Raw genomic sequence first — 25,323 nt, forward strand, 5'->3', positions numbered from 1 at the left:
AATACAATCAAATTCAGCAATCAGCCTGCTGATATTGAGAAGAGAATTTTACAATTGTGAGTTGACATTATTCATAATCAAACCTTGACATACAGGGATGAGCTAAAATCATGATTCCTCAAATGATAAATGAATAGACATGAAAACTAAACTGTTACTGTCATTTTGCCGTGTCACCAATTTTGTGCGTGGGTTTACGAGGAGGCAGCATGTGTGTGGTAACATTGACACATTAAAAAAAAAACAAAAAAAAACTATAAACTGAAGCTGTGACAGAAACAAAGCCTTGGCACTAAAACAGCAATGTTTCACAACATCAGTAAGCACCTATATTAAGATGAAGAGTTACAAACAGTAATAGTTGTACTATAGAAAGAGGTTTCAAGTCATTTCTTTTCCACTGTGCTCAGCCCACTCAAGTATACTTTCTTTCACTTTTCAAATACAGACTAGAGTCAACAACCTTAATGCCTTTCAAAATGACATGTCTCCTCTTTGGTCAATACTGCACATGACTCACAGGGTAACAAAGCTGACATGTAAGATAATATTTCCTTGAAAATACAACAATAAAAAGTTAACTCTGTCCTGTCCAATGGATGTACATAAGCTTCAAACTACACCATCTGTTTTAATAACATCAGTAGCCTGCAGTAAACCCCCCCACCCACCCCCCCTCCCCCAAAAGCTGATTCAAATGAGCTCAACTTAGTGTAGGAAAAACTCAACTGGTTCCACTCAGAAAAGGGGAATAAGTGTGTTTTGTTAAAAATACCCATGGAGTGCACCTTTAAGAAAAATCAAGAAAGAGACATGTCAAAAATACAAAACATTCATATCCAATCTGCCGTCAACAACAAAAAAGCACCCAAATTGACTTTTTGCCGACATAAAATGTTTCTGACATGATTGTCGCAAAATATACAAACCCATTCAAAGCCTTTCGGTAAAAAATATGCTCATCATCGAACACTGAATTTGACACACCTTAGTTAAGTTATCTTTAATGTTTGCAAGTTCATTTAATGTAATTTCTTGTTAAGAGATTCCTTTTAAAAAGCGTTTAAAGTCATAGATCAACTTTGAGTCATTTCAGGGGCGCTGAAGTCATCGAGTCCCATCCAGTGGAGTTAATGACGAGTGGATTCATTAGAGACCAAGTCTTTCAGTTGGTAGTAAGTCAGGTTTAGGTTTAAACTGGATGCAGGTACTTGTGGGAGGGGGGGGGGGGGGGGGGCAGTTCTTCAGGGTTGTACTGGTGTACGGCTCCTACTGTTCGTGTGCTTGCGCAGACGTTGAACAAACCTATCCAGACTTTACAAAACCCTACAGGAGAGGATGGTGCCAATTAGGTCGCATTTCAAACTTCATCATTTTATTTGTTCATGCAAAACTTGTTCAACAGTTTCAAACTGGAAAGAGGAAGACATATTATTTACCCAAATTAGTAGTTTGTAAAAGTTTGTTTTCTCTCTGACCACAGGAGGAACACAGTAACATTTTCTGAGTCATTTTCATCCTAACTTTGTTGATTTCCTGAATTGTCCCCTAACCAACCTGTGCTATACGCTCTCCATGTCTTCACTGCCGTTGCCCTCCTCCTTCAGAGCCTCCCCGTCATTGGCAGCCTCCTCGACGTGGGCCAACATATCAGCCATCAGCGCCTCCTCCAGCCTTTTCCTCACGCTGTACACCAGCTCCTCCTGTTTCCTACACATAAACACAACAGGAAGCTGTTACAGTTGGCAGTTACAGATGCCTATAACAGCCACTGAATCAGCACAGAGCAGATGGTCTATTCTGTTTTTTTCCCTACAAAGAGCAAGGTCAGTTGTTATGGACTGTGGACATCTTCAATAGACTCAACCTGTTTATCTTTGGGAAAATAAAAGATGGTGGCAGATTCATTTTGAATTGTGATTTTCTCATTATTTCTTTGCATCCTGCCTTTCTTTTCTTTCTTTTTTGGTGTAATTGTGTTTTTGACAAATCAAAAACAAGCCAACATTACAAGGACTGATTTAACAGATAACAGAGGTGACATTATTCAAACTGCCTGAGTGGTTATTTCCTGTTTTTAAACTCACACAATAAAGATCAGAGCCAGATATGCAGCACACCTGTTCTACAGGCACAGGTCACAGCATGTGGCAAAATCTGGTTTCCAATTTTTGGTTCAGACTTTTTTGGGGGGGGATATTGGCTTAAGCAATTAACAATCTGGTGATCCATGTGTGGCTGTGTTTAGTGTTGACCCACCTGATGTCCTCATCAGTGACTATAAAAGCCTTGCACAGCGGCTGCGCCGTGTTGAGCCACACGCCTGGGTTCTTCTCCACAGCTGCAGACAGCTGGCCGGTGATGGGAGCAGCACTAGTATGGAGAGCGCTGGCAATAGCTGATAAGAGAGTCTTGTCTGTGCAGCCTGGGCCGACACCTGAGGGACCGACAGGGTGGTTAGCTTTGGTTTAGCGACATTTCATAAAAATAAAAAGGAACCGACTTTGATCAATACTGACATGATGACAAAATGTCACTAAAAGAAGTAAATTCTTCCGTCTGAAGAAACAATGTGAAAGTTGTGGATCAATGTGCAGGAGCCAGGATGCTAATCTCTGGCATTTATTTTGGGAATGTCCAGTAATTGTAAATTTCTGGTCTGAGATGCAGAAAATATTAGAAATCATGTTCCATATGAAAAAACCTTACCATTTCAAAACGTATTTTGGGAGAAGTTAACTTTTATCATAGGGCATCTCAACAAATACCTATTTGGTGTTCTGATTTCTGCTGGCAAGAAAACCATCACCAGGCGCCGGCTGCATCCTGACTTCCCACAATAGAGGAATGGGCAGATATTGTTAATGAGAACAAAGGGAATGGCGTGCTCGACTCTTGTGTAAAGATAAAACTGGGTGCCGGCTCAAAAATCGAAACAATGAAAAAAACTGAAATGGCAGCACTCACAAAATAATCTTGAAACATTTATTAAACGCACAGCAGTGCCTGACGGACGCGTTTCAGCCCTTGGCTCTGGCTCACACTGAAGAAAGCCAAGGGCTGAAACGCGTCCGTCAGGCACTGCTGTGCGTTTAATAAATGTTTCAAGATTATTTTGTGAGTGCTGCCATTTCAGATATTGTTAATGAAACATAATGGAAAAGATTACTTTCTCACTTTGTCTACAAAGGGATACATTTACTCAGTCGTGGTCTAAATGGATGTACGAATGTTACAGTCACATCCTAGAGGCTTAGCAAACTAAATTGCTTACCTTTTTTGTTCATCTCTCTGATGGTTTGAAAAGGATTGCCTGGTCTCTAAACTAACATATTTCAAAACGTCCCCCTACAAGTGAATTCACCTGTTGTTACTAGTCCATACATACTCTTTCATTCACCATTGTTTTTTTGTTGTCCCACTTTTCATTTCTGTCTTTAGTTAGTTTTCTTTCTTTCTTACAAATATATATTTTGCACACTGCGCTGACTCACAGCGACTGCAGTTTGGGAATTGCAATGTCTCAGCTGACATCGGTCTCTTGGTTCGACCGATGTCAGCTGTGTAATTTAATCTAATCTGTGATGATAATAATAATAAAGAAAAAATGGTGGTGGATCACCTTGTAGGCCTTTAGGCAGCTCCATTGTTTTCACCAGCTCCTCTGCAATGTCATAAGCGTTCAGACCGCTGAGCTTCTTCTCCCAGAAAAGCTGTGGGCAAGAAAGTGACATTGTCAGGTAACCGGTGCTTCAGGTTTGTGTGAGGCAACGTTAACCGTGATACCCAGAGGTTTCTTACCTGTCTGGGCTGGTCGACAGCTTTTTGAGGATCTGTCTTCACTTTGTTGTTGGGATGGTTGGTAACCTTGGTAACAGGCTGCTTAAAGATGGAGGCCGTTTGTCTGACTGGGAGTGACGTGTTCAAGTCAGGTTTTCCCTTAAAAGAGCGAAAGACACAGAGAGGAGGGGCAGCAGGGTGGGTGGGAGCGAAAAATGAGTGCATGCGGTCATGTAGGTCAGAGGATTTGGGTTACACAGCATGTACAGGCCTCCTGTATGTCAGTGCTCAACAGTTTACTGAATTGACGCATGGTACAATATCAAAAAACTTTTTATCAACACACTGCCACCTGGCGTGCCAGTGGAATATAAATCAGAACATTAATAATCAGCAGGTACATTCAGTTATTTGTTTCATTTTTTATCACAGGCTCATGTGAGACTCCACTGTGTGTTAGAAAAGTGCCAATTCTTTTCATATCAGATAATAACCCTTCCCCAGCACTTAAGGTTCTCCAGCTTTGAAACGTTTTGCAAGTTCAAATACAACATGGGCTTATCTCCATGTACATCCTAAGATCTCACACACACACACACACACACACACACACACACACACACACACACACACACACACACACACACACACACACACACACACACACACACACACACACACACACACACACACACACACACACACACACACACACACACACACACACACACACACACACACACACACACACACACACACACACACACACACACACACACACACACACACACAGTCTGATAGGAGATACGGTTGATATTAAACAGCACAATAAACTCTTAGCAATGTCCTGCACCTGTCACTGAGTTGAACAGGTGTTTCGGTTGCACCTGCCATTATCTGAAAGGCCAAAAAGACCTAAATCCTGTTGATCCACTGGCATATCACCAAAGTAAAGTTTAAAAACAGCCAGTGCAGACTCCAACAAACTCGTCACTCACTTCTCCCCGTACAATAGGGCTGGGCGATAAAACGATAACGATATATATCGCGATATAACTTTACTCAATAGCAATATGGTTGGCAAAGTGGTCAATAGAAAGTCGATAGGTTTCATTCATTCATGTTTAGAAACAGCCAATGAAAACGAGAGTTGCGCCGCGCTGAACCAATGGCTGAGCCAACCAGGTTAGATTGACACAGCACAGGAAGACTGTACACAGCACAACACGTGGTAATGCTAAACTTTAACAGCGGAGACAGCAGGCAGTCGGAGCGGGTCGAGCTCTGGTCGAGCTCCACCCGACCGCCGTCACACATCAAAGGGAGCGCAGTCACGGTGTGGCCACTCTGCTGCTGCTCACACCAGAGCGACACACAGACGCACCGCAACTGTTGCAACAATTGTGCCGACCTAAACACTGGCCACTTGCGAAGCCAGCGCTAACCGCGGCGATTTCTCTTTCTTTTTCAGCCAGGTTTAGGCTGAGAATGATCGCTAATTAGATGGACCACCACGTCAGGTCTGGGTTTTAATGTTCAGGTGCATTTATAACTGTAGCAGCAGAGAGATGGGGCAGCTCCTGTATGGGGAGCCTGGCTCTGACTTAACTCCTGTCTGATGTAATGTTAAAGAACGCCTGAACAGTGAAGTGATAATGTCTGTAAAAGTCCAAGTGCTGGTATATCAGCACTCATGTAATGTCTCTTGTCCAATCAAATTATTTGGTTGGAACTAACTGTACATATAATAGGCCTACCAGTTTTATTTATCTGAAACTGTTATTACTCATTGCTTTTATATGTTTATCATTACATCTGAAATGTTAAATTTTTGACAGAAAATAAATATTTAAATCAGAAATAACCTTCTGATATCTTCAAATCTCACTTGTGAGTATGATGGAACATTTAGGCTTGACAAAAACAGTGACTTGAGTCCTATCGTGATATATATCGATATCGACTGATATGAAAAAAATTATCGTGATAGGATTTTTTCTCATATCGCCCAGCCCTACAATAGACACCTAATATGTTACTACTTATTGAGAATCTAAATCTAAATCCTTTGTTTAATCACTATCAGGTGTGTGCAGCTATGGGCCGTGTCATGGACACTGTATAATACAGAAACGTCTCACTGTCCCCAGCCTCCATCAGTCCTGTTTGACAGTCCTTCGTGAATCTGTTTCATCTTACCTTATTCTGGTTGTTGTTATCATATCGCATTCTCTGACGGTTCTTGTTCAACTTGCTCATCAGCATCTTCCCCGTGCGGAAATCGAAGGAGCTGAGGTCCATCTGGTTACCAAGGTAACGGGCCAACTGAGGCTTGCTCCGAAACTTCTTCCCAGACGGACTGGCAAGATGGGGGAGAGGAGGAGTGATAGAGGACATGAGATACCACTTTTTTTTTTTTTAATATCTTTTCTTACACACACACACACACACACAGACACACACAATAAGAGAAACAACACAAACAAACACAAACAGGCCAGAACAGAGGATGTCAACACCGAAAACTGATCAGCGATGAAGGCAGAGAAACAGAAGAGGACAGGTCACGCTTCAAAAAACACTGTAGGTACCCACACACAGCAGACAGAAAACTACACCAACAAGGACCAGGACATGCAACAAGTCAACAGCAAACAGAAGAGCAGAGCACATCCAAATGAGAAATGACACTGAAATCACATTACACTGTGTGAAATGAGTGCAATCTTTGATGAGCGCTTGACTTGAGCCCTGGTGGTGTCTATTAAAAGCTGAACACGTCTTTAGTAGAGATGACAGTTGATGCGAGTTATCTATATTTAACATATTCAACAACATTGCAAAGAGTAGCCTGTGGAGAAGATGTAAATATGGAGATACATACTAACACGTTGACCAAATGTTTCATAATGGAAACATTGCAGCTCTGACTGTGTGAGCAACATTATCTTTAGCCTGAGCGATGACCAACAAAAGGCACAACTGTGGGTGGATACGTGCTAGTAACTCATGCAAATGTCTCTTACATCACACACCACAGTTAACACCAGTATGATTGTACAGTTAGCCTACCACAAACTATACAACCGACCCGCCTCCCCCCTCTCTTGCCTCTGTTCCTCATCTTGCTCTTCTCCTCTGCTAAATGAAAACAAATCTGCCGTTGTTGATTCACTTCAGAGGCAAATGAAGACTTTTTTCAGCTGACATGACACTGTGGTTTATTCATCCAGGGCCTCGCCAGGCGTCAGGAGCTGCCACCACTACTTAGCCTGCACGGGTTGGACAGACTCCCTCTTTATCCCGGCTACTGAGAGAGGAGCTGGCCTGGCTTGGCCTGGTTGGGCCCCCTCCCCTCCCTCCCACTTCCCATCACAAACTTTATACCGACCACCGTCCCCACACCCCCTTACTTATTACACTCCGACTCGTGGCTTGTGCACCTATAAGTTTTGCGAGCTCTCGTTGTGTCAGTACCTAAAATAATAGACGTCGCTTTTTCCTGCCGACAAACCCGACTTTCTGGTCACTTCTTCCATTTTCCAGCCCTTGGGGAGAGCAGTGCAATCCCATCTTTTCTTCTCCATTTCCGCGCGAGAACGCTTTAAAAAAAAATCCACTAAAAGTTACTGCGAAGAGGCAGAGGCTGGTTTCAGGAAATGTGTCGCTTTTTTTTTTTTTTTTTTTTTTGCACGACGGGCCTGGCGCTTCTTACGCTTTTGTTTCGTCCATATTACTACATGCGTCCTCTGTAATGGGATCTCCCGGCTGCTCACAACATCTCATCTCTTTGTCGTCGCGCAGATCTCTCCGCCGCGGACCTCTCAGCCGCATCACTACCTGCTCCTCTCGCCGGGCACGACGGCTACATCCGCCAGGAAAACGTAGGACGGAGCGGCTAAGTAAAGACACCGCAATGCAGCTGGGACACGACAGGAAGTTAAGGAATTGTGACTTCAGAGTAAAAGCATTGATTGGTTTAAACCATACTGTGAGTGTAGTGAAAGGAGGTCAAACAAAGTTTGAGTTCAACAGTTAGACCCTAGTCAAGCCCCTTAGACTAGCTGTAGTTTCCATTTCTTGAAACAGAAAAGAAAGTTACAAACATTTTGTTAAATAAGATACAAGATTATCATCAGAAATTAAATCACAGTAAATAAACAGGCGTGAAAAAAGGTACCGGTTAGCTCCACTAAGGGCTGCCACAGAGGACCACCACCTCCATAGTCTTTCTTTTTCTTTTTTTTTTTTACTCTGGATGCTGTTCCTGAACCTGGGTCAAGTTCAGCCATGGATTGAACCACCAAACAACAGATAGGTAACTACTTTGAAAAAATACAGTACAATACAAAAGTAATAGAATAATACTCCAAACCAAAAACATTAGTCATAGAGCATGTCATGTACATTGTTTACAGATATTTTGAGTCTAGTTGGGTAACTACAAAACCAGATAGGATAATAATTATTGTTTTTTATGATACTGTTTTACAATGTTTTGATTCCATAAAACTATTTACATAATAGGCTAATTGGCACTTGAATTTAGACTTGTTGAATGAGCTGAAACCAGTTTAAAGTCAATTACTTTCTAAGACAAGTCTGAATTAAACACACAAGTTCAATAGTAATTTTAGCTAAGCATGTCACAGTCCCTATGTTGAATTTTTTGATTACCTTGACTTATTTTGGTTTAAATGTTGGTTATGTCAAAATAACATTTAAATAACAGAGTGGAGTCTATGCTTGCTTGGGTCATTCCGGTGCAATAATAAAATCATGTTCGTCATTAAGTCTTTTGTTTTGAAGTTTTTTTCACCGGTAGTATTATTTTATACTTCATGTACCTTGACACTCTGTGCTAGCGCCGCAGCAATGTTAACCTATGGGAAACATAAATTACGCTGCTACACATCGACCGTAAATAGCAATCACGCAAATGCGATGACAACAACCATAAAGCTTGACGGCATAATTCAATCTGCAGGTCGGGGTGAAATAAAGACTCAGACCTGCAGCGTGTGCGGTAAAAAATACAAAAATGTGCAGGTTTCGTGTTGAGCTCCGTGAAACTGAGCCGTTTCACCACGACAATGCCCACCGTTGTCATTCAGCGGACTTGGAGCCGGCTTTTATGAATGAACAAAGTAGACCTCATCGATTAAACACAGACACCATTTTAAAAGGCATGTCAATGTATTTACAGCTACTCTGTGTGTATTACAGCCATGCACGAAAAATATCATCTGCTTTCTGAGGTTCAAAATAATCTGTGTGGAAACAGCACATAGCACACTGTCGACGCACTGTACCGACTCCATGCTTAATTCAACATTAGCTGTACATATCGGAGCAATCAAACCATAAAAACATACACAGCGATGCTGAAGAAAAGAGCGACATCCTAGCTGAAGACCACAGCGTTGCTATTTTGCAAACGCTAGACCACCGAGTGCATTTTGCCTAAATCGATGCTAAACATACTTTACACACACACAGTGAAAACGACACGCCGCTTATTAAACGATAGTTACAATTATGACCGCGCTCGGTAGTTTTATTGTCCCTTAGATGATGTACTTACTCGTTTTTATCCATCTTGAAGACACTATCTCGTTTTCTCCCTCTCGCTATGTTAAATCCCTTCTCCCCTCTCCTCTCAGTCCCCTCCCCCTTCGATGGGAGAAATGAAAGACATTATCCACGCAAATTTCGCAGTCTGGCTGATAAAATGACTCTTGTCTGATATCTGTCGCGAAACTGGCGTATTGTCAGTGTACAGCAGCTGGGCCTAAAATACCTCTGTTAATAATAGTTATCCAGCAGGCACGGGTTATATTATAAGACTATCCTCTAAAGTAAAAATAAACATATAAAAAAATAATAATTCTATTTTAACAGTAAAAATATTCATGGACAGTCAAATACACATTTTTACAACTGCTTCATGTATTAGATGATTAAAGATGTTCAAATACTTGAAGAATATATTTTGCATACATGTTAATCCTCCATACACAAATGCATAAAAAAACATCATCATGCACTTTGGACCCATAATATTTGTTGGAAATGTGCACAAAAAAAACAGAGTCATTGGGGTAGGTTAAAGATTTATTCACATTAAATAACAATGAATCAAAAATAGCATTTATATAATATAGTGCATCCTGTTGTCCGAACTCCTAACAAGCCCTCAGCGACTGATTGTTGAGCCAGCGCATCCCACTTAAGTTTGCGTTGTGCAAGCAATCCACCCATGTGCCCACTGCCAAGCTCTGGTCCTGCAGGCAGACACACAGCCCATTCATTAGTAAAAATGTACACAACCACGTCTGTTTGAATGTGTGAAAAGCACATCCTTCCTCTCTCAGACTGGAAACCTGTTTCCTGTCTCACTCAAGAGAAGTTCTGACACAACCACATCCAAACAGTGGTTTCCAGGGTGGTGGGAGTGGAGGAGTGTGGAGAATAAAGGTGTGTTAACTATTAACATGGCTTAGAAATAACTATGTTGTATTACTACAATATATAATGGTACAGAATCAAAAATATGATTTATTTGAACATTCAAGATAAAGACCTGGCATGGTCTACACCTGTCTGCTTCTTATCAGGAGGAAGGGGTGTGTGGCTAAATAAGTAACAATATGGCTAATGTGCAATCCAACTGAACTTTACTGACCAAGTGTGTGGAGGAAGGCTCGGTTACAATGAGTGCTGGTTTCAAGATAATTCACTCACATTTTAGCGTTATGTCAGATCTTATTCATCCTTTTTGAACTTTCCGTTAATGTATGGCACATAGTCTAGGAATAATCGCCAGTCTGTGAAGTGGACAAGGGCCAGTCCACCCACTGTTCCCCAGCCCACCAGGTTTGGTACCCTAGATGGGGAAAAGAAAGTGCCAATGGGATTTAAAAATGAGACAGAAATGCAAGGAGACACAATCAATCAATAGCAATACACATACATCCACAACTATAACATGGAACATTAGTCTCCTTAACCAATATAACATGAAGCACAAACCCCCTCACCTGGACTTGTTGTGACTCACTTGTCCACTTGTAGTTTTAAAAATACTTAATGAATTAATCAAATCTCTATGCTTCAACACTTTGAGATTTAACAGATATGATAGTGTTTGCAATTTTCCCAATCTTATATTGTTTGTGATTACGGATGACGAAGAGAAACTTCCATCTATATACTCATGTAAGTTAGGGAAAACATGAATAGCCACTGGTCAAAAAAAGATGAATTAATTTAAGGCTTTAAATTTTGATGAATCAGTACTCATTTTAATTTTAATAACTTATCAACATATTTCTTGACTAAATTATCTGTATAAATATCAGGTTAGCAGTGCCCCCTCCTCCCCTGTCTTTTGCAAGGTCATTGTTGTGCACACATTATATTTAAACGAAGAAAAAACAAATAAAAACAGCTGTCACAAAAACAAACATCTTCATTCATGTATTGGGCTCTGGTAATATCACATACTATTACTAATTTACCAGCTAATCCTAAATTGGTCCAATATCTCACAGGTAAAACTGAGATAAGCTCAGCTAACAATATAAACAGAGGAAACGTTAACGTTACCGTTTAAATCCCTGCAGTCTAAGTGATTCAAATAAGGATAAGTTTGATTAGTTGACCAGCAGAAACATACTGAACAGGGTTGAGAGGACTGTGACTGACACAAATCTGCTCTGCCGCTCCTTCAGGTGCTGCTCAGGTAACTCGTTGACAACCGGATGATGCTAACTAGCTAGCCATGCTAATTCAGTTGGTAGCAAAACAAACGGGCATGCTAAGCTAAGCTAACAGTCGCTAGTAAACGAAGGGGTTCTTGAAGGACACAGAGGCGTTCACGGACTCGTTTTAAAGACAGGACTGGAAACGACGGAAGTTGTGTTGCCGGTGTCGGCTAACTTCACTTACCACGTCCTGAGGATGGACACATACTTGGCACCGACGAACTTGTTGAGTATTTTCTGCACCATGCTGACCTCCTCCTGGTTGTTGCTCTTTACTCCATGCAGTGAGCTGCTGCTGCGCTGCTGATGGCTGTTTAGGACCCTGGACTGTCTCTTCTTACGCCTGATAGAAATAAACAGTGGCCTGCATTGGCTGCAACAACACGCTCAGGGTCGCTTCAGGCCAGCACTCCAAAGGTCTCAGTTTACAACACAGATGTTTCTAAGAAATCTGTGTGCTGTGTCTCTGCCAAACACTCAGCTATAATACACAGAGTCTTGCGCTTATTGACTGTACAGATCAATATTAGCGTTTATGCTCTTGGATCTAATGTGGCACCTTGGTTGCATACACAATAAGCCGTCATGGATGCATTAGTTCCCTGATCAGCTATTGGCAATGGAAAATAGGAACAAATTCATTTTCCGAACTACAATAAACCCTTTATTACAATGTTTTCCTTTATTTTCCTTTTTATGTATACAATATTCAAAAGCCAGACATTGGAAAAGGTATAATCTGTTATTAAAAATGGCACATTTATTGCTACATTACTGTTATATACAGGACAGTTCTCAACTATATATATTTATATATATATATAAAAGAGAGAGAGAGATTGAGTGAGGCACTCTGAGGACCTTGCAGGAGTCATTGTCACTCCCAAGATAGCAGGCTCTGTACCTGTGAATGTATTTGACACTCAATAGTCTCCCCTCCTTTCAGATCAACAAAGATATGACAAAATTGTTGAAAGCAAGCGTTTTATTACCGCTTTCTTATACCAAAACAAGTCCAAGCCCGTCAACTGAACACTTTCCATAGTAATATTGTAATTTTCTGTTGACATTATGTGCTCCTGCAGTGGTCAGGGTTGCTTTTCTGCAAACTGTCTGTCCAGACTTGTGTCAAGAAATTAAGTTCCCCCAAACAAAAAATTTGACTATATAGCTTGCAGGCTAATGGGATGTTCACAGAATACTACTTGACATCAAGTCAGATTTTTACTTGGAACAAATTGACAATATTCAGTACACTTATTGATCTTGTAATAATAATTATAGTAAAAAAAAAAAAAAAAATCCAAAACATCAAGTACAACTTTTTGAAAGAAGCAATCAGAACTTCTCACAAAAAGTCACTGTCAATGTTACCAAAGAGCTGGAAGAGTAAAAGGTCAGGGGTGAAAATTGTCATTGGAGACAAAATATACTGAAAGTCACCGCAGCAGAGGGCTTGCACTCTGATATACAGAAATTTAAAATGCTCCAAATCATTAGAGACTAGCTACTATGGAAAATAAAACTCACTCCCTACATTGAAAGTGAAGCAACACATACACTGAAACATGTTAATGTGCATCAAAAGCCGACAATCAGAGCCAAAAGCAGCATCTCTTGAACCCCGTTATGTCAAGTGATTTAGAAATATAGGGCAGATAGAAAGAAAACTCATGACCTGGACCCATGACCTTAACTAAAACAGCAGTTTGGACAATATAATCCAGTTGAATAATTAGAAAAAAAGGAATAAAAACTAAACAAGATCTATGTAACATTTATTTATTTAACTAGATACACTGAAAGAAAATCTCTTTATACCATTTAAACTTCTTCCTGAAAATTGAAAAAAGCATTAGGAGAAGGGAGGGTGGGGGAATGAACAAGTACCTCTTTAATCTCCATAATAAATGAAATGATATGGTTCACAAAATAAAACTGTCTTAAATGAAAATACAAGTTCAGGCACTGATAAGGTATCACTCTCCCATCATGACATCTTAAGTCTTGAGAATGAAAAGGCCACACTATTGACTTGTATAGGTCTTTTTCGTCATCTCTTTTTGTAGAAATTAAACACACAAAATGCTCTACCTCCCATTTGTGATTACACGTTGGTAAAATGCAGTCAAAACATGACATGACATGGGATTAACATCACAATAACACTGTTTTGTTCTCCATATTATCCATTACCTTACACGCAAATACCGACATCTGCCTCCAAAATATGTGCAGGATACTAAAAAAAAGTGAGCTGCACACAGAGCCACTTGGTTGAGGGCAGACAATAGAAAAAGGTGAAATGAAAACTATTATACTGTACTGACAAAACGCAGGAACACAACTTTGAAAATGAAGGCGATCCACATTTGTATGGTAGCTACATTCAAAAACCAGTTGCATAATTACTGTTAGAGACAAAAATCCCTTCCCACATTTTTCCTCGGCGCCTCACAGCTAAGTCAGACCACTTTAACAAGATTGCAGCACAAACTGTCCACATACCCCCAAATGGAAAGAAAGAATTCATCTGGGTAGCTGATGATATGCCTTACAACTATAACTGGAATAAAAAGGATACACCAAACGCTTTCAACATTTGTCTTCAATAATCTGTTGACCTTTTTCCTCTGCCGTCTTGGTTCAATTTTGAATTAATTTTTGAACAAATTCATTTAAATGTCAAATCCCCTTATTCAGCTCATCTACAATACACTCTAAACTTCAAACTAATATTGCCATTTATGTAAAAAATCTACAATGTATAGACTAACAAAAAAATATATATTTTTATATATATTTAATTTTGAAAAATGAAACATATCAGAGTAATGTATGAAGTGAATTTACACATCACACTTCTCTCAGTAAGAAACGTGAGAACAAACTTACTAAGAAGATAGGTGAAGAGCTGTAATTCAGTGGGAATGCTTGCTTAGGAAAAGAAAGTCTTCGTTTCACAAAGACTTGTCTGCTTCAACGACTGCGCACTGATGAGATCCCTCCGTCACAGGAACCCAGATTCTTTTGTCTTTTACAGAAGATTGAAGATTAAGGGGGGGAAAACTTGGAACTGTGAAGTCTGCTGGCATTGTCAGTGAACCATTTCAGGGAAGTAACAGCACACAGTAGTGCTCGTCACTTAGCGAGAGTCTCAAATGGCTTTTACATAGGACTTTCAGGGACTGAAATGCATTACAGGTCAACACTTTATTTCCAGCCTAAACCTACACAACTGTGCTTTGTCTTGTCTATGAATGCTTTAGTATATAAAGCAGTACAAAAACCTGAACCTATGACAAGGAACTACTGGAGTAATACTAGAATTTGTGGTCAACACAGAGGAAGAACAGTTTTGTCGTTGACAGATTCTACCACTTGGATAATTCATAACCTTCAAGGGAAGGAGTCTTCTATTCCAAGTCTCCAGATGCCTTGTGGGACGAGACCGGGCTCCAGTCAGAGACTGCCTCTTGTGTCAGAGTTCCCGTCTTTCATGTAAGCTGCGTTTGAACTGTAAAAACGTTGACCTCCCCTTGTGACCTTTTCACCGCCCTCCCTCAACATTTGCTGATAAGATCAAGGAAAAGTCACTGAATTTAGACAATTCAACTTCAACTATAGGTTTGGTTACATAACATATGTAAGACTGTACCATCACGCTGGGAATGACATACATTAAAAATAATTGCTCATTCACATAAGCAATCCCTTACAATAAATGTTCCTCACATGTAAAGCAATTTGCTTAAATGTCAAATAGAAAACATGTAACAATTAGGCACAAATCCTTGAATTAATTTGTGTTTGTTTAGGTCTCCTTTCTTTCACCAGAGCACCTCTCGGCAGTGTGTGAAGTCCCAATTTGTGGCAGGACAAAAAGTACTCCGGCGTTCCATCATCATGTGGAAACCAAAAAATGAAAACAAATCTTAAATGTATAAAACAAAGCAAAAATTAAAAAAAAAAAAAGTTCTTCACATTTGAGCTTGTAGTCATGGTTGGGAGTGCGACAAACAGGCTGTGTCAGTTTTGGCAGTATGCATGTGTGTACGAGTGTGTGAATGTGCATCTTGAAACTTGAACGGACAATACACAGACATGTCCACATATACACACACACTGAGAATAATGGGTGGAAGAAATTTGTTAAGGCCACATCCTCTGACAGCCAAGGAAACACCACCAGATCTGTAAAAAGAAAAGGGCCACAAACATTACGCCGACTGCTAAAAAATGTAATCTTGGGAAAATAATATAAACAAAATCCTCTGGTTTACATTCTGAATGGTCACTTCATTAGCAAACTCTGAAGACCTACCCGGTGTTACATGTGGCCAACTGGATTGTGGCCATCTCCTCCCATACTAGGATGGCCTCCTGAGAGCTGCATGGGAGCCTCACCGACCCCGGACACCTTCTCCTCCTCGCGGCGTTTTAAACATGCTGCCTTGGGGTTAAGGTTACGCTCTGACAAGAGAACAGGAAAAACAAACAGGCCTGATCAGTATCAAGGAACAACTGCGTATTTACCAGAGCTGAGGAAAAACTATGGTTCCCATCCACCATGTGCTGCTCGCACACTGACCTCTGACTTGTTGTTCTAAATTGAGGATGACATTGACGGCTTGGTGCAGGATGAGAAGTTTGGTCTGAGGTTTGTCATGGCTGAGGTGCAGCTGGCACATCCTCCCAAGCTCCTTGAAAGCCTCGTTGATGTCCCGTACTCTGAGACGCTCACGGGCGTTGTTAGCCACTCGCCGTTCCCTCTCACGCTCCAACTTCACCTCCGGGGGAAGGTCCTCATCATCTTCCTCGTTACTGCTTTGAAAATAAAGATAAAAAGGTGATCAGACCACAGACAGGAAGACGTTTGACACCAACCATTAAACACTGAGGTTCTAGTTGTGCTAGAGATGAGATGTGTAAGCACTCATTACTACATACAAGTGAATACTGGAGGAAACAGCATCCACTTCAAAATATAAAAATGTTTCCCCAAAAAAGTTAGACAGGTTTCCTTTTTATAGTAGACATTGCATTGTCTGCATGTTGCTGCTGCACCCAACATCCAGTAATGTAAGAGAGGATGATAAACTGGACCTTCGGCTTGCGTCATTTTGGTCATTAAAAGACCATTGTAAAATTGTGCGTTGTATAATTTTCTAATTGGCGGTTTGATTAGGAATAAAAGTTGTCATCAAATATCAAACATCAAATCTTAATACTCCATTGTAGCATATGTGAAAAAATACCAAGTCAGTCATACAACACTGAGGTGGTGAATATCATAATATTTTACTACGATGATTCTGCCAATTAAAATTCACATTTTAGACACCAGCGCCACAAACATGTGCTTTGAGTGAGGTCTGGGAAGAGCCCACAAAGCACAAGACATTGATTCTCTTCTGGTAAACTTACTCATCTTTCTGGTCTGAAAGGCCAGAGAGCATCTGGAGGGTCAACGCCTCCTTTCTGAAAACGTGACATGAAGGGAGGGGGGTTTTGACATTGTTAAACATCTAACATAATCTGAGTGTCAGTGGGACACACACGACAGAGTAATTGAATTGCATTATCTTCTATGAGCGACTAACATTTGGGACCTTGCAGTGGATATTTCCAATATCGCCACATGTCCTTTATATTTTCATATTTGGCAATTGTGACAAGAAAATCTCCACCTCTGTGGAATATAATAGTTTGCATTTGACTGTAAGAGCATGAGTTATCCATTTGGTAAAGTTCTGGTTAAAACACAAATGCATAGTAAAAGTTCAGAGAAATGACTAATGACAACCCACCTTATTCGACTACGTGCTGCCTTGGAGTCCTTCTTGTCATCCTCGGACTTGTCTCCAACAGAGTTTTCATCATCCTCTTTGTCTTCCCTCTTGATGTCCGAGCTGCTGGAGGAGTGTGTGGAGCGGGCCACACCACCAGGGAGACCTAGGGACAAACACAGAAATGTGACTGTTCAGTTTTGAGGCACTGAAGCTTTTACGTTTTCCATGAGATGGGAGATGGGCTTAATGTTACTCCCCTTTTCTTAGGGATCTCAGGGTTAGGGATAAATCAGTGGAAATGTACAATAGCATTGTGGCAAGACTTTATGAATCTTTTATTTCCATGCCATTATACCATTAAATAAGAGATATATCATAACGAAATGCCAGTCAACAACAACATACATACATACATGGTGTGCAAAATAACTAAAGATATGAGTCAAACTCACTGGTAAAGCCTTCTGGCTGGCCAGCTGACGGTGTGGGCCCGGATGCATGATGACCGTGCAGAAGAGTGCTGCTGGGAGGAAGGCCTGTGGGCTCCTCATGTTTCCCTCCCTGCTGATGAAGGTGGTGAACAATGATGTAAATCTCACAAGGACGCACACAGAACCACTAAAAAACAAGACTGCAAGTGTTCCCCAAACAAAATGTGTTAGTCCAACTACAGTAGACACATTGGCTACAAAGAAAAACTGAGAAGAGGTGTATGTCTGCATGGACATAAAAATATTGTAAATGAAATGAATAATTTTGTTAATTTTCTGAGGAGCCAATGTACATGACTCAATTGTGAAAATTATGCTTCAAACTGTTCATTATTCCTCCCTGCTTGAAGTTTTATTTTTGGCCAGCAGATGGCACAAATGATATTGTGTTTGACGGGTATTGTTTCTCACAGCAATAAAAGTCCTGAGTACGGTAATACAACTCTGAATTGAGTTTTGCAGGCTGGGACAGAAAACTTAATTAAAAGAAAAATTTAAAACTACAATTAAGAGTCAAATCAAAGTATTTTGCATTGGATAAGGTTGTGTCAGTCTTGTTATAAATTATAGGTAGCTTATTTTTCTTGATCCCAACACTGACATGGTTTCTTCAGCAAAGACTGTTGCATTGTTCTTGCACAGAATTCCTTTCAAACAAATCTGAATCTCCACTTTGACAGTGTGACCACCAAATCTTTGCATAAAACTTTTAATACATATTACACATTAGTAATAAAATTAACCAAAAACACAATGTACACTCTTGTTTTCCATATGTTGTTGTCATATACACTACTCAAAGTCACTTACAAACACAAGTGAAATACAATTTGAGTGGAGTTGGTGACTCACCATAGCAGGATGTCTGTTGCTGAGGGCAAGGCTAGCGTTGGGAAAAGCTGGAGAGAGGCCTCCAAGGCCCCCGTTGTGTACTGAAGACAGCAGGCTGTGCATGTCAGAGTGGGCGCCCTCTAAACCAGGGCCTTGGCCCACAGCATGGTTACGCAGTACATGGATGGCCTCCTCCAAACGATCCTCCATTTTATTCTGCTGCATAAACACAAGAAACATACCTCAATATCAATGTGACACAATACAAGCACAGGAAACAGCCAACAGATCTACACACAGTAGTTTAGAGTTTATGATTTAATAAAGCATTTGTGCTAAACTAGTATAATGAGCATGTTAAGACTTGTAGAACATATTACAGCAGCTCCCTGCCTCCAAAAGACTTTGAAGTGGCAGAAAAATGCTTTTTACATACCAGTGCATGTGGTTGCCCTTCATAGTTGGGTGTGGTTGGTCTTTGCCACTGAGACTGAGCTCCTGCAGAGAGAAATATTGGGAAAGTGTTAAGTGTTAATTTAACTTTATTCCAGATGGAGCTGCAGATACATTTCTGTGCAAAGGAACATTTTTACACCAAGAACTACACAAGAAAAAATGAACAATGTCAATGTTTATGAATAATATGATGTTGGATCTCTATCACTGAAATTGATATATTATCCAAAAAATGCATGGTTGCATCACAAAGATGAATAATAAAAGGGTGAAACCACCTGAACTCGGTTTACCAGCCTTTTGATTGGCAGAATTTACAAAGCAGTCAGACTGCCACTGCCATAAATTCTACATCAAAACCATGTAGTAAAAAACTTTTATTGGCTCCATAATACAGATGAATACCATAAAGTTCTTGACTTGGTAATAATTTGACCCTTGTAATATCCAGGGGTGCAAACTCATCAGGGGTAAAAAAGGTGACAAGATACCGACCCCCTAGGGGGGTCCGGGGGCATGCTCCCCCGGGGAATTAAAAAAAACAAAACAACTTTAAAGGTGAATTTACAGTCAATTTTAGCATGAGACTAGGGTCCAGATTTACTCAGGTTTGCACAGCTTTTGCTCCTGTTAAACCTGCACAATCTGTCTCTCTGTGTTTGGTTTTAAATATGTGAAGGGGGTCTTCAGCCTATGCAGGTTTAGCATGAGCAAAAGCTGTGCAAAACTTGGGAGAATCTGTCCCTTGATGTCCATCAGATGAACCTTGCAAACCTTGCCTTCAAACTAAATAAAATTTAATACAGACTGATTGGTTCATTGTGAAACATTTATTTATTGATGTAAATGTGTTTTCTGTACGTGGGCTATGCTCCTAGGCAGCGCTGCTCTTTCTGTCCAATAACACACATGAAGCTCAAAAATGCCATAGGTTACATAAAACATATTAAGCGGCAATATGTATTTAAAAGATGTTCAAGCAAACGGTTCGGTTCACGGTTTTGTGGTCATGGTTTTCGGTTCGGTTTCGTATACTTTGATCGTTGGGAAAATCAATCATGTCTTGTTCAGGTTAAAACTTAAAGAATGAGGCAGTCTGACATCTGATACATCATTGTGACAGTCTGAGGTTAAAAGTAGGTGAGATTCTGGCTGCAAGAGAGGAAACATTGATAGTTCCAACATGTTTTAATTTATTGGGCAAAGAAAGTTATCTAACAAATGCTAAGAACAATTAGATATTCACTGAAATATATAACCTATATTTATTAATTGTGGTTCTTACAAAATATATATCTTATAAAATATAAAAGCTAAAATGTCTCTTAAAGCTCTGCCCCTTTAATTAGTGCATACAAAATAATTTAACTTTAGCCTACTACTTTTACAACCACATTATTTACCAGCAACATAAAGTGAAACAGAGGCAGAGGTGTCCTGCCACAGTCAGTCAACCTCCTCCTCCTGCTGCTGCTGCTGCACAGGTCGCTCTGGAGCTAGTCTCGCTCGCCAGACCCTCCTCCAGAGAAGGAGACACTGGAGCTAATAAATGCTAAACGCGCTAATCGCTAATTGGTCTCGATCGCGATCATCACACACACGCGGTCCCATACAGCAGACCTACAACGCTACTGGCGCATCTTCTAGCTCCGACTCTTTCACTCGCCATGCTCAAAAAGTCGCATTAGTTAGTCTGTATTAAAAGTGAAGCTTCAGGGGGCGGAGTTTAGCTCAGTTGGTAGTGCACCCGCCCCATGTGTTGAGGCTATAGTCCTCGCTGCAGGCGGCCCCGGTTCGAGTCCCGCGTCGGACGGCCCTATCCTGCATGTCATTCCCCCCATCTCTGCCTCCCATTTCCTGTCACACTCTCAACTGTCCTATCGAATAAAGGCATGAAAAGCCAAAAAATATACTTTAAAAAAAAAAAAAAAAGTGAAGCTTCAGGCGTGTATTGCTGGACAGAAGAGGAGCGCTGCCATGACTCCTTGTCATCCAGATAAGGTGCATGCGCCTTAAAGAGACAGGTGCATTGCTTCGCCTCGCCGGACCCCTCTCAATTTTTTTTTTTTTTGCGGATTTACACGAATCACACAAATGACCAATTTGGGATCCAAAACGGCGAATTTCGCCGAAAGGTGACAAGTTTGCACCCCTGAATATCCATATGTGAGGACTGAACTGTACCTGCAATGGCCTGAGGAGATCCAGGAGTAGACGGAGCTGAGGAGAAGTTATTACTGTTGTGGTCCGATGGGTAAATCTGAAAGAAAATACAATGCATTATAAAATATTTCAAATAAAAAACAATTATTAGTTTTTTAAAACTTCAATCTTTTGCCTTTGTTCAGATGTATCTTCAATGTGTGTTACAAGACTTTCATCTGTTTTGAATCAAACCATAAAAAACAAAACAGTAAACTACTAAAGGAATTTTGTTGGCATCATTGCCATACTCAAATTCACGCTTTTGTTTTTTTTTTTTACAAGAATCGCCTGAAAGTATCACATTGTCACTTTGTCAGAGAAAATAAAAATCTTGGTGAAAACTGTCGTAATTGTTTTATTGCCCAGCACTAATTTCAAAAACCAACAAAGAGAAGAGAACTCACTGAGGCAAGAGCCTTCCCAATTTCATCTCCTGAACTGCCAGCTGTGGTGGCTCGGTTGGCTGCAGAGACAAAATAAGTAATATGAGTCAGATGACCCGCTAATTTTTGGCAGAAAAAAAAATCCAAATGACCAGGGAGTTGAATCAGTGACAGACATTACAATGATATTTGTGTGATGAGGACATTTTAAACATTCCTTACCCATGATGCCTTCTCCATTGATGGCGGGTGTGTGGTTGTAGGTGGTGGGGGCTGAGTGGAAGCCGTTGACTTCGCTGCCGTGCAGAGGATAGTTCTGTGGGGACAGAGGCAGGGGTTGACGCTTCTGGAGGAGGGATACAAGCAGCTTCATAAGGAACATACACTTGCAATTGATTTTAATACATCAGCTTTATAATGGATGCTTAGCTTTAATTAATAAATGAAATAAAATAAATATATTCATACATCATGGATTAATCAATTAATACATCTCAATGTGAACTTATACATTCAAGTTCAATGTCCTTTCAAGCTATACAATGATGATATGAGCTATTGTGATGAAAGAAAAAGATGTCGGTGAAATGGGGGAAAAGGATGACAAGTAGACTAGTGTGTAACTGAGGCTGTTTCTACCCACCATCCTGTCCTGTGGGTTAATTGCAGAGAAGGAGCCTGGTTGTCCAATGTGTGGAGAGTTGCCCAGCATGGCCGAGTAGCCAGAAGATGACCAGGGGTCTTCTAAGAGAAGTGGAGACACATTTGCAAATATGAAAACAAGTTTGACCGAAAACAAAAATCATTCCAGTGAAATGTTGTGAAAAGTTACCTTGCATGTAGAAGGAGCCAGGGTAGACAGCTCCAGGCTTAGCACCGGGATATCCTCCATTGTCTCTGGTGTACTCATCTCCAGATGTGGAGGCATACACCTAAGCAAACAAACAGTCCATGAGTTGTACAATAAACAATATAGATCTGAACACAGGTACTATAGGATTCTAGATTTAAAAAAAGAGTTTGCCTCTATAACCTCAAGCATTACATTAGACAAAATAGCAATGTAATGTACAATCGACCCTATCCTTGCTATGGAGAAAACACTAGCTTTCACTGGCCACAAGATGGCAAGAGGGAGTCTGCCGGCGGTGTAGGCAAACCGGCTCCTCGCCCGTGGAGGAGAACACAGCGGCCATGGCATGCTGGGCACAGCGACGGCTTGAATCCCAGTGCACAGTGAGCACTTCCTCTAGCTCCCAGGACCCCAGTGACATCGCACTGCCTGGCCTGCAGCCCCTCCCTAAAACACATTCGGTATCAGCTCGCACACATACCATGCATTCAGTGAGCCAACACACATATACACACACCCATGCACACTCCACAAGCAATACCCTCAGACTAGCACTATCACATTCTCTGTGGCATCAACAGAGAACTAGAAACACGGAAATGATCATCTCCAATGAAACTGGACATTTGATATTAGCACCTTAAAAGAGTCACACATCCTTTCTGCGTATTGCCAACAAAAATGGATGCTACGCCTCCAAAGCCAGACTGAAGATGGACATGAGAAGCCCTCAGTTTCTCGACACCATCAGCCGCCACTCAGTTTGTCTTTTTCTCTCCTCCTCTGTTGTACATGGCAGATAGAGGAAGAGAGAAAGAGAATTGAGGCTATGCTGCAAAGAATGCTAATCCAGAGAAGGGATTTTTTTCTGTAATTTGATTTAACAGGGAGAAGTGGAAAGGGAATGGAGAGATGCACTTCTAATTACAGAGCCATCTGCCTGTTCCTGGACCATATCCAACTCCACAGGCAGCTGGGCTGAGGAGAGGGAGCGAAGAGAGGGAGAGAGATGGGGGCTGGGATCCAGTCAGCAAGAGAGAGGGAGAGAGAGAGAGGGAGGGAGAGAGAGAGGGAGATGGAGAGAGTGCAGTGGGTAGGGGGTGGTAAAGGGGCAAGGGGAAGGATTGAGGGGAAAAAAATGAAGGCCCTGATGATTTATGAAATGGGTAGAGAGATAAGGGGTGTTGACGGGGGACAGGAGAAGGTAATCTAAATGACTTAAACAAAGCTTGATATGGCCAGGGGAGTGTGAAGGAAACAAGGGATTTAAAATGATCACGGTTAATTCAGGGGAAAACATGACGGAGATGGCTTCATTTAACAATAGGCTTTGAGTTGTTCTTTCACGGTGAACAATGTCGAGTGAATCCTGCTGCTCTAGATGGGAACAGAGAACTACACAATGACTGGTGTTGCTGGATAATTGTATTCTCAGGAAGAAAGGGGATTTCTAGGGTAAAATCCTTAACTAATAGGGGTTTAATGTAATTCAGGTTATGACCATGTAAAGGTCTCTACACTATAAAAACATGGGTTGTGGCAAAGGGGAGGGGAGTAGATGAAGATTAACATCAAACTAACCTCAGAGCACTTCATTCAACCACGTGGGTTTTGTGGTTAGTGTAGTGGACAACTAGGGGGCAGAAGAGAAGTTCCCTCATGTGCCTGATTGTTGCAGATGAGAGGGGGTGAAGGGTCACGGGGTTGGGGCAAGGATCTTGTGTACAGGCATTGGTAGGTTACAGAAGTCAGGCAGCTTCAGGGGAAATGGGAAAACAGCCTTTAGAAGGCCGTAGTTATTTGTCCATTTACTGATTTACAGCAGCATGATTTAAGTGACAAAAGCAGATAAAGAAAAAAAAGAGGAGTATGTTGAAGGGGCGGTGAAGAGAAGCAGGAAGAGAGGGAGTGTGGGAGGGAGGACAGACCACAGGATCATCATCGGCAGTCATTAATCTGGGCTCAGACACGGGGCTAAGAGGCCTCGCAAGCACTGCGCCTCACAACTGGGTCACTCACAGGGGGAGGCCCACCCAGGCCATCATGTGGTGAAGCGTAGGCGGAGGGCTGGGTGAAATGGGGGAGGGGGGTTCACACACAGACATCTCATTTGCACTAAAACCACGCGGCCATCGTTCACACTGTGGGGAATGACTGAGGTTCAGACAGTGAAAAAGACAGGGCAACAACAAGTATTCACGTTCAAATCACAGATGTCGTCACTGTGGTAAGTCTGTCTGTCTACACACAGAGGTGTCAGCAGCCACTTCAACACCTACAGGTGGAGGAAATTGTCGATTTAACAAAAAACAAACTGATTTCTCTGCCTCATCGGTGTACAATAAACAAAAACATGGATTAAGCAGATAGTTCATGTCTAATAGTGATCTATTTCTGACCAATTGGTCAATCTGATATGAACCCACCTAATCAATACAATCAGCTACAGTAGCTGCATCTGTTGCAGCTCCTTCTCAAACTAAGAGTCATACCACAGAACTATTAACGCTCGACTTCACGTCTTACCACAAAACACAGCCGTGGCTCGGCAATTTGGACCCAGTCAGCCATATGAATCCTTTGAATTTCCTTCATGTGTTGAGAAATGCATGAGCAAAGGCACTAGTTGATCTTCCTTTAACTTTTGTTGTCTAAATGTGTGCAACATTTACCAAGACAATGAAATCATCTCCAAGTATTTGACCTAGGGGACCTTTAATTTCTTCGACATTTACGAGCTGATTTATGAATTGTCAACAACAACTT

At 41.2% G+C, this 25,323-nt stretch overlaps 3 protein-coding genes across 56 annotated transcripts in view; all 3 read right to left on the minus strand.

The window, feature by feature from the left end:
* Nucleotides 1-129: 129 nt before the first annotated feature.
* Nucleotides 130-9,563, minus strand: mbd3b (methyl-CpG binding domain protein 3b). Of its 5 annotated transcripts, none has more exons than XM_085774041.1 (8): nucleotides 9,365-9,430; nucleotides 6,853-6,921; nucleotides 5,980-6,139; nucleotides 3,802-3,939; nucleotides 3,623-3,713; nucleotides 2,260-2,437; nucleotides 1,558-1,710; nucleotides 130-1,326 (listed from the first exon to the last, which is right to left on the minus strand). In XM_085774041.1, exons 1-7 carry the CDS (start codon nucleotides 9,376-9,378, stop codon nucleotides 1,563-1,565), a joined length of 798 nt encoding a protein of 265 aa, XP_085630167.1. In that variant the 5' UTR covers nucleotides 9,379-9,430; the 3' UTR covers nucleotides 130-1,326; nucleotides 1,558-1,562. The 5 variants fall into 5 exon arrangements, with proteins under 5 accessions (XP_085630167.1, XP_085630168.1, XP_085630169.1 ...); XM_085774042.1 differs by having other exon boundaries at nucleotides 6,892-6,921; nucleotides 9,365-9,393; XM_085774043.1 differs by lacking the exon at nucleotides 6,853-6,921 and having other exon boundaries at nucleotides 9,365-9,563.
* A 318-nt stretch (nucleotides 9,564-9,881) lies between these two features.
* Nucleotides 9,882-11,872, minus strand: LOC146988548 (cytochrome b-c1 complex subunit 10-like). Its single transcript, XM_085774025.1, has 3 exons — nucleotides 11,731-11,872; nucleotides 10,525-10,666; nucleotides 9,882-10,064 (listed from the first exon to the last, which is right to left on the minus strand). Exons 1-2 carry the CDS (start codon nucleotides 11,790-11,792, stop codon nucleotides 10,546-10,548), a joined length of 183 nt encoding a protein of 60 aa, XP_085630151.1. The 5' UTR covers nucleotides 11,793-11,872; the 3' UTR covers nucleotides 9,882-10,064; nucleotides 10,525-10,545.
* A 332-nt stretch (nucleotides 11,873-12,204) lies between these two features.
* Nucleotides 12,205-25,323, minus strand: part of tcf3b (transcription factor 3b) — a 28,539-nt gene continuing 15,420 nt past the window's right edge. For 4 of the 50 annotated variants that reach the window (XM_085774004.1, XM_085774020.1, XM_085774018.1 and 1 more), the window contains 13 exons: nucleotides 22,537-22,636; nucleotides 22,348-22,448; nucleotides 21,927-22,020; nucleotides 21,726-21,784; nucleotides 21,301-21,376; nucleotides 19,097-19,158; nucleotides 18,682-18,879; nucleotides 17,791-17,902; nucleotides 17,357-17,501; nucleotides 16,974-17,027; nucleotides 16,138-16,370; nucleotides 15,871-16,019; nucleotides 12,205-15,740 (listed from right to left, as the gene is read on the minus strand). In XM_085774004.1, the coding sequence (XP_085630130.1) occupies nucleotides 15,877-16,019; nucleotides 16,138-16,370; nucleotides 16,974-17,027; nucleotides 17,357-17,501; nucleotides 17,791-17,902; nucleotides 18,682-18,879; nucleotides 19,097-19,158; nucleotides 21,301-21,376; nucleotides 21,726-21,784; nucleotides 21,927-22,020; nucleotides 22,348-22,448; nucleotides 22,537-22,636 (1,377 nt within the window). In that variant the 3' untranslated portion in view covers nucleotides 12,205-15,740; nucleotides 15,871-15,876. Of the gene's footprint in view, nucleotides 15,741-15,870; nucleotides 16,020-16,137; nucleotides 16,374-16,973; nucleotides 17,028-17,356; nucleotides 17,502-17,790; nucleotides 17,903-18,681; nucleotides 18,880-19,096; nucleotides 19,162-21,300; nucleotides 21,377-21,725; nucleotides 21,785-21,926; nucleotides 22,051-22,347; nucleotides 22,449-22,536; nucleotides 22,637-25,323 lie in introns of all 50 variants that reach the window. The other 46 variants (XM_085774011.1, XM_085774010.1, XM_085773973.1 and 43 more) reach the window with 27 other exon arrangements.

Source organism: Trachurus japonicus, chromosome 4 (genome assembly GCF_045865225.1).
Source record: "Trachurus japonicus isolate A0001 chromosome 4, Traja_1.0".
Lineage (NCBI taxonomy): Eukaryota > Metazoa > Chordata > Actinopteri > Carangiformes > Carangidae > Trachurus > Trachurus japonicus.

Bases quoted from the DNA above. Each gene is read 5' to 3' on its own strand.
- LOC146988548 (XM_085774025.1), bottom strand. From the start codon at position 11,792: ATGGTGCAGAAAATACTCAACAAGTTCGTCGGTGCCAAGTATGTGTCC. The intron at 10,667-11,730 runs GTAAGTGAAGTT...TTCCCCATCTAG, and splicing joins GTGTCCATCCTCAGGACGTG to GGTACCAAACCTGGTGGGCT.
- mbd3b (XM_085774040.1), bottom strand. From the start codon at position 7,367: ATGGAGAAGAAAAGATGGGATTGCACTGCTCTCCCCAAGGGCTGGAAA. The intron at 2,438-3,622 runs GTGATCCACCAC...TCGGTCCCTCAG, and splicing joins GCTGCCTAAAGGCCTACAAG to GTGTCGGCCCAGGCTGCACA. The intron at 1,711-2,259 runs GTGGGTCAACAC...GTTTATGTGTAG, and splicing joins GTCACTGATGAGGACATCAG to GAAACAGGAGGAGCTGGTGT.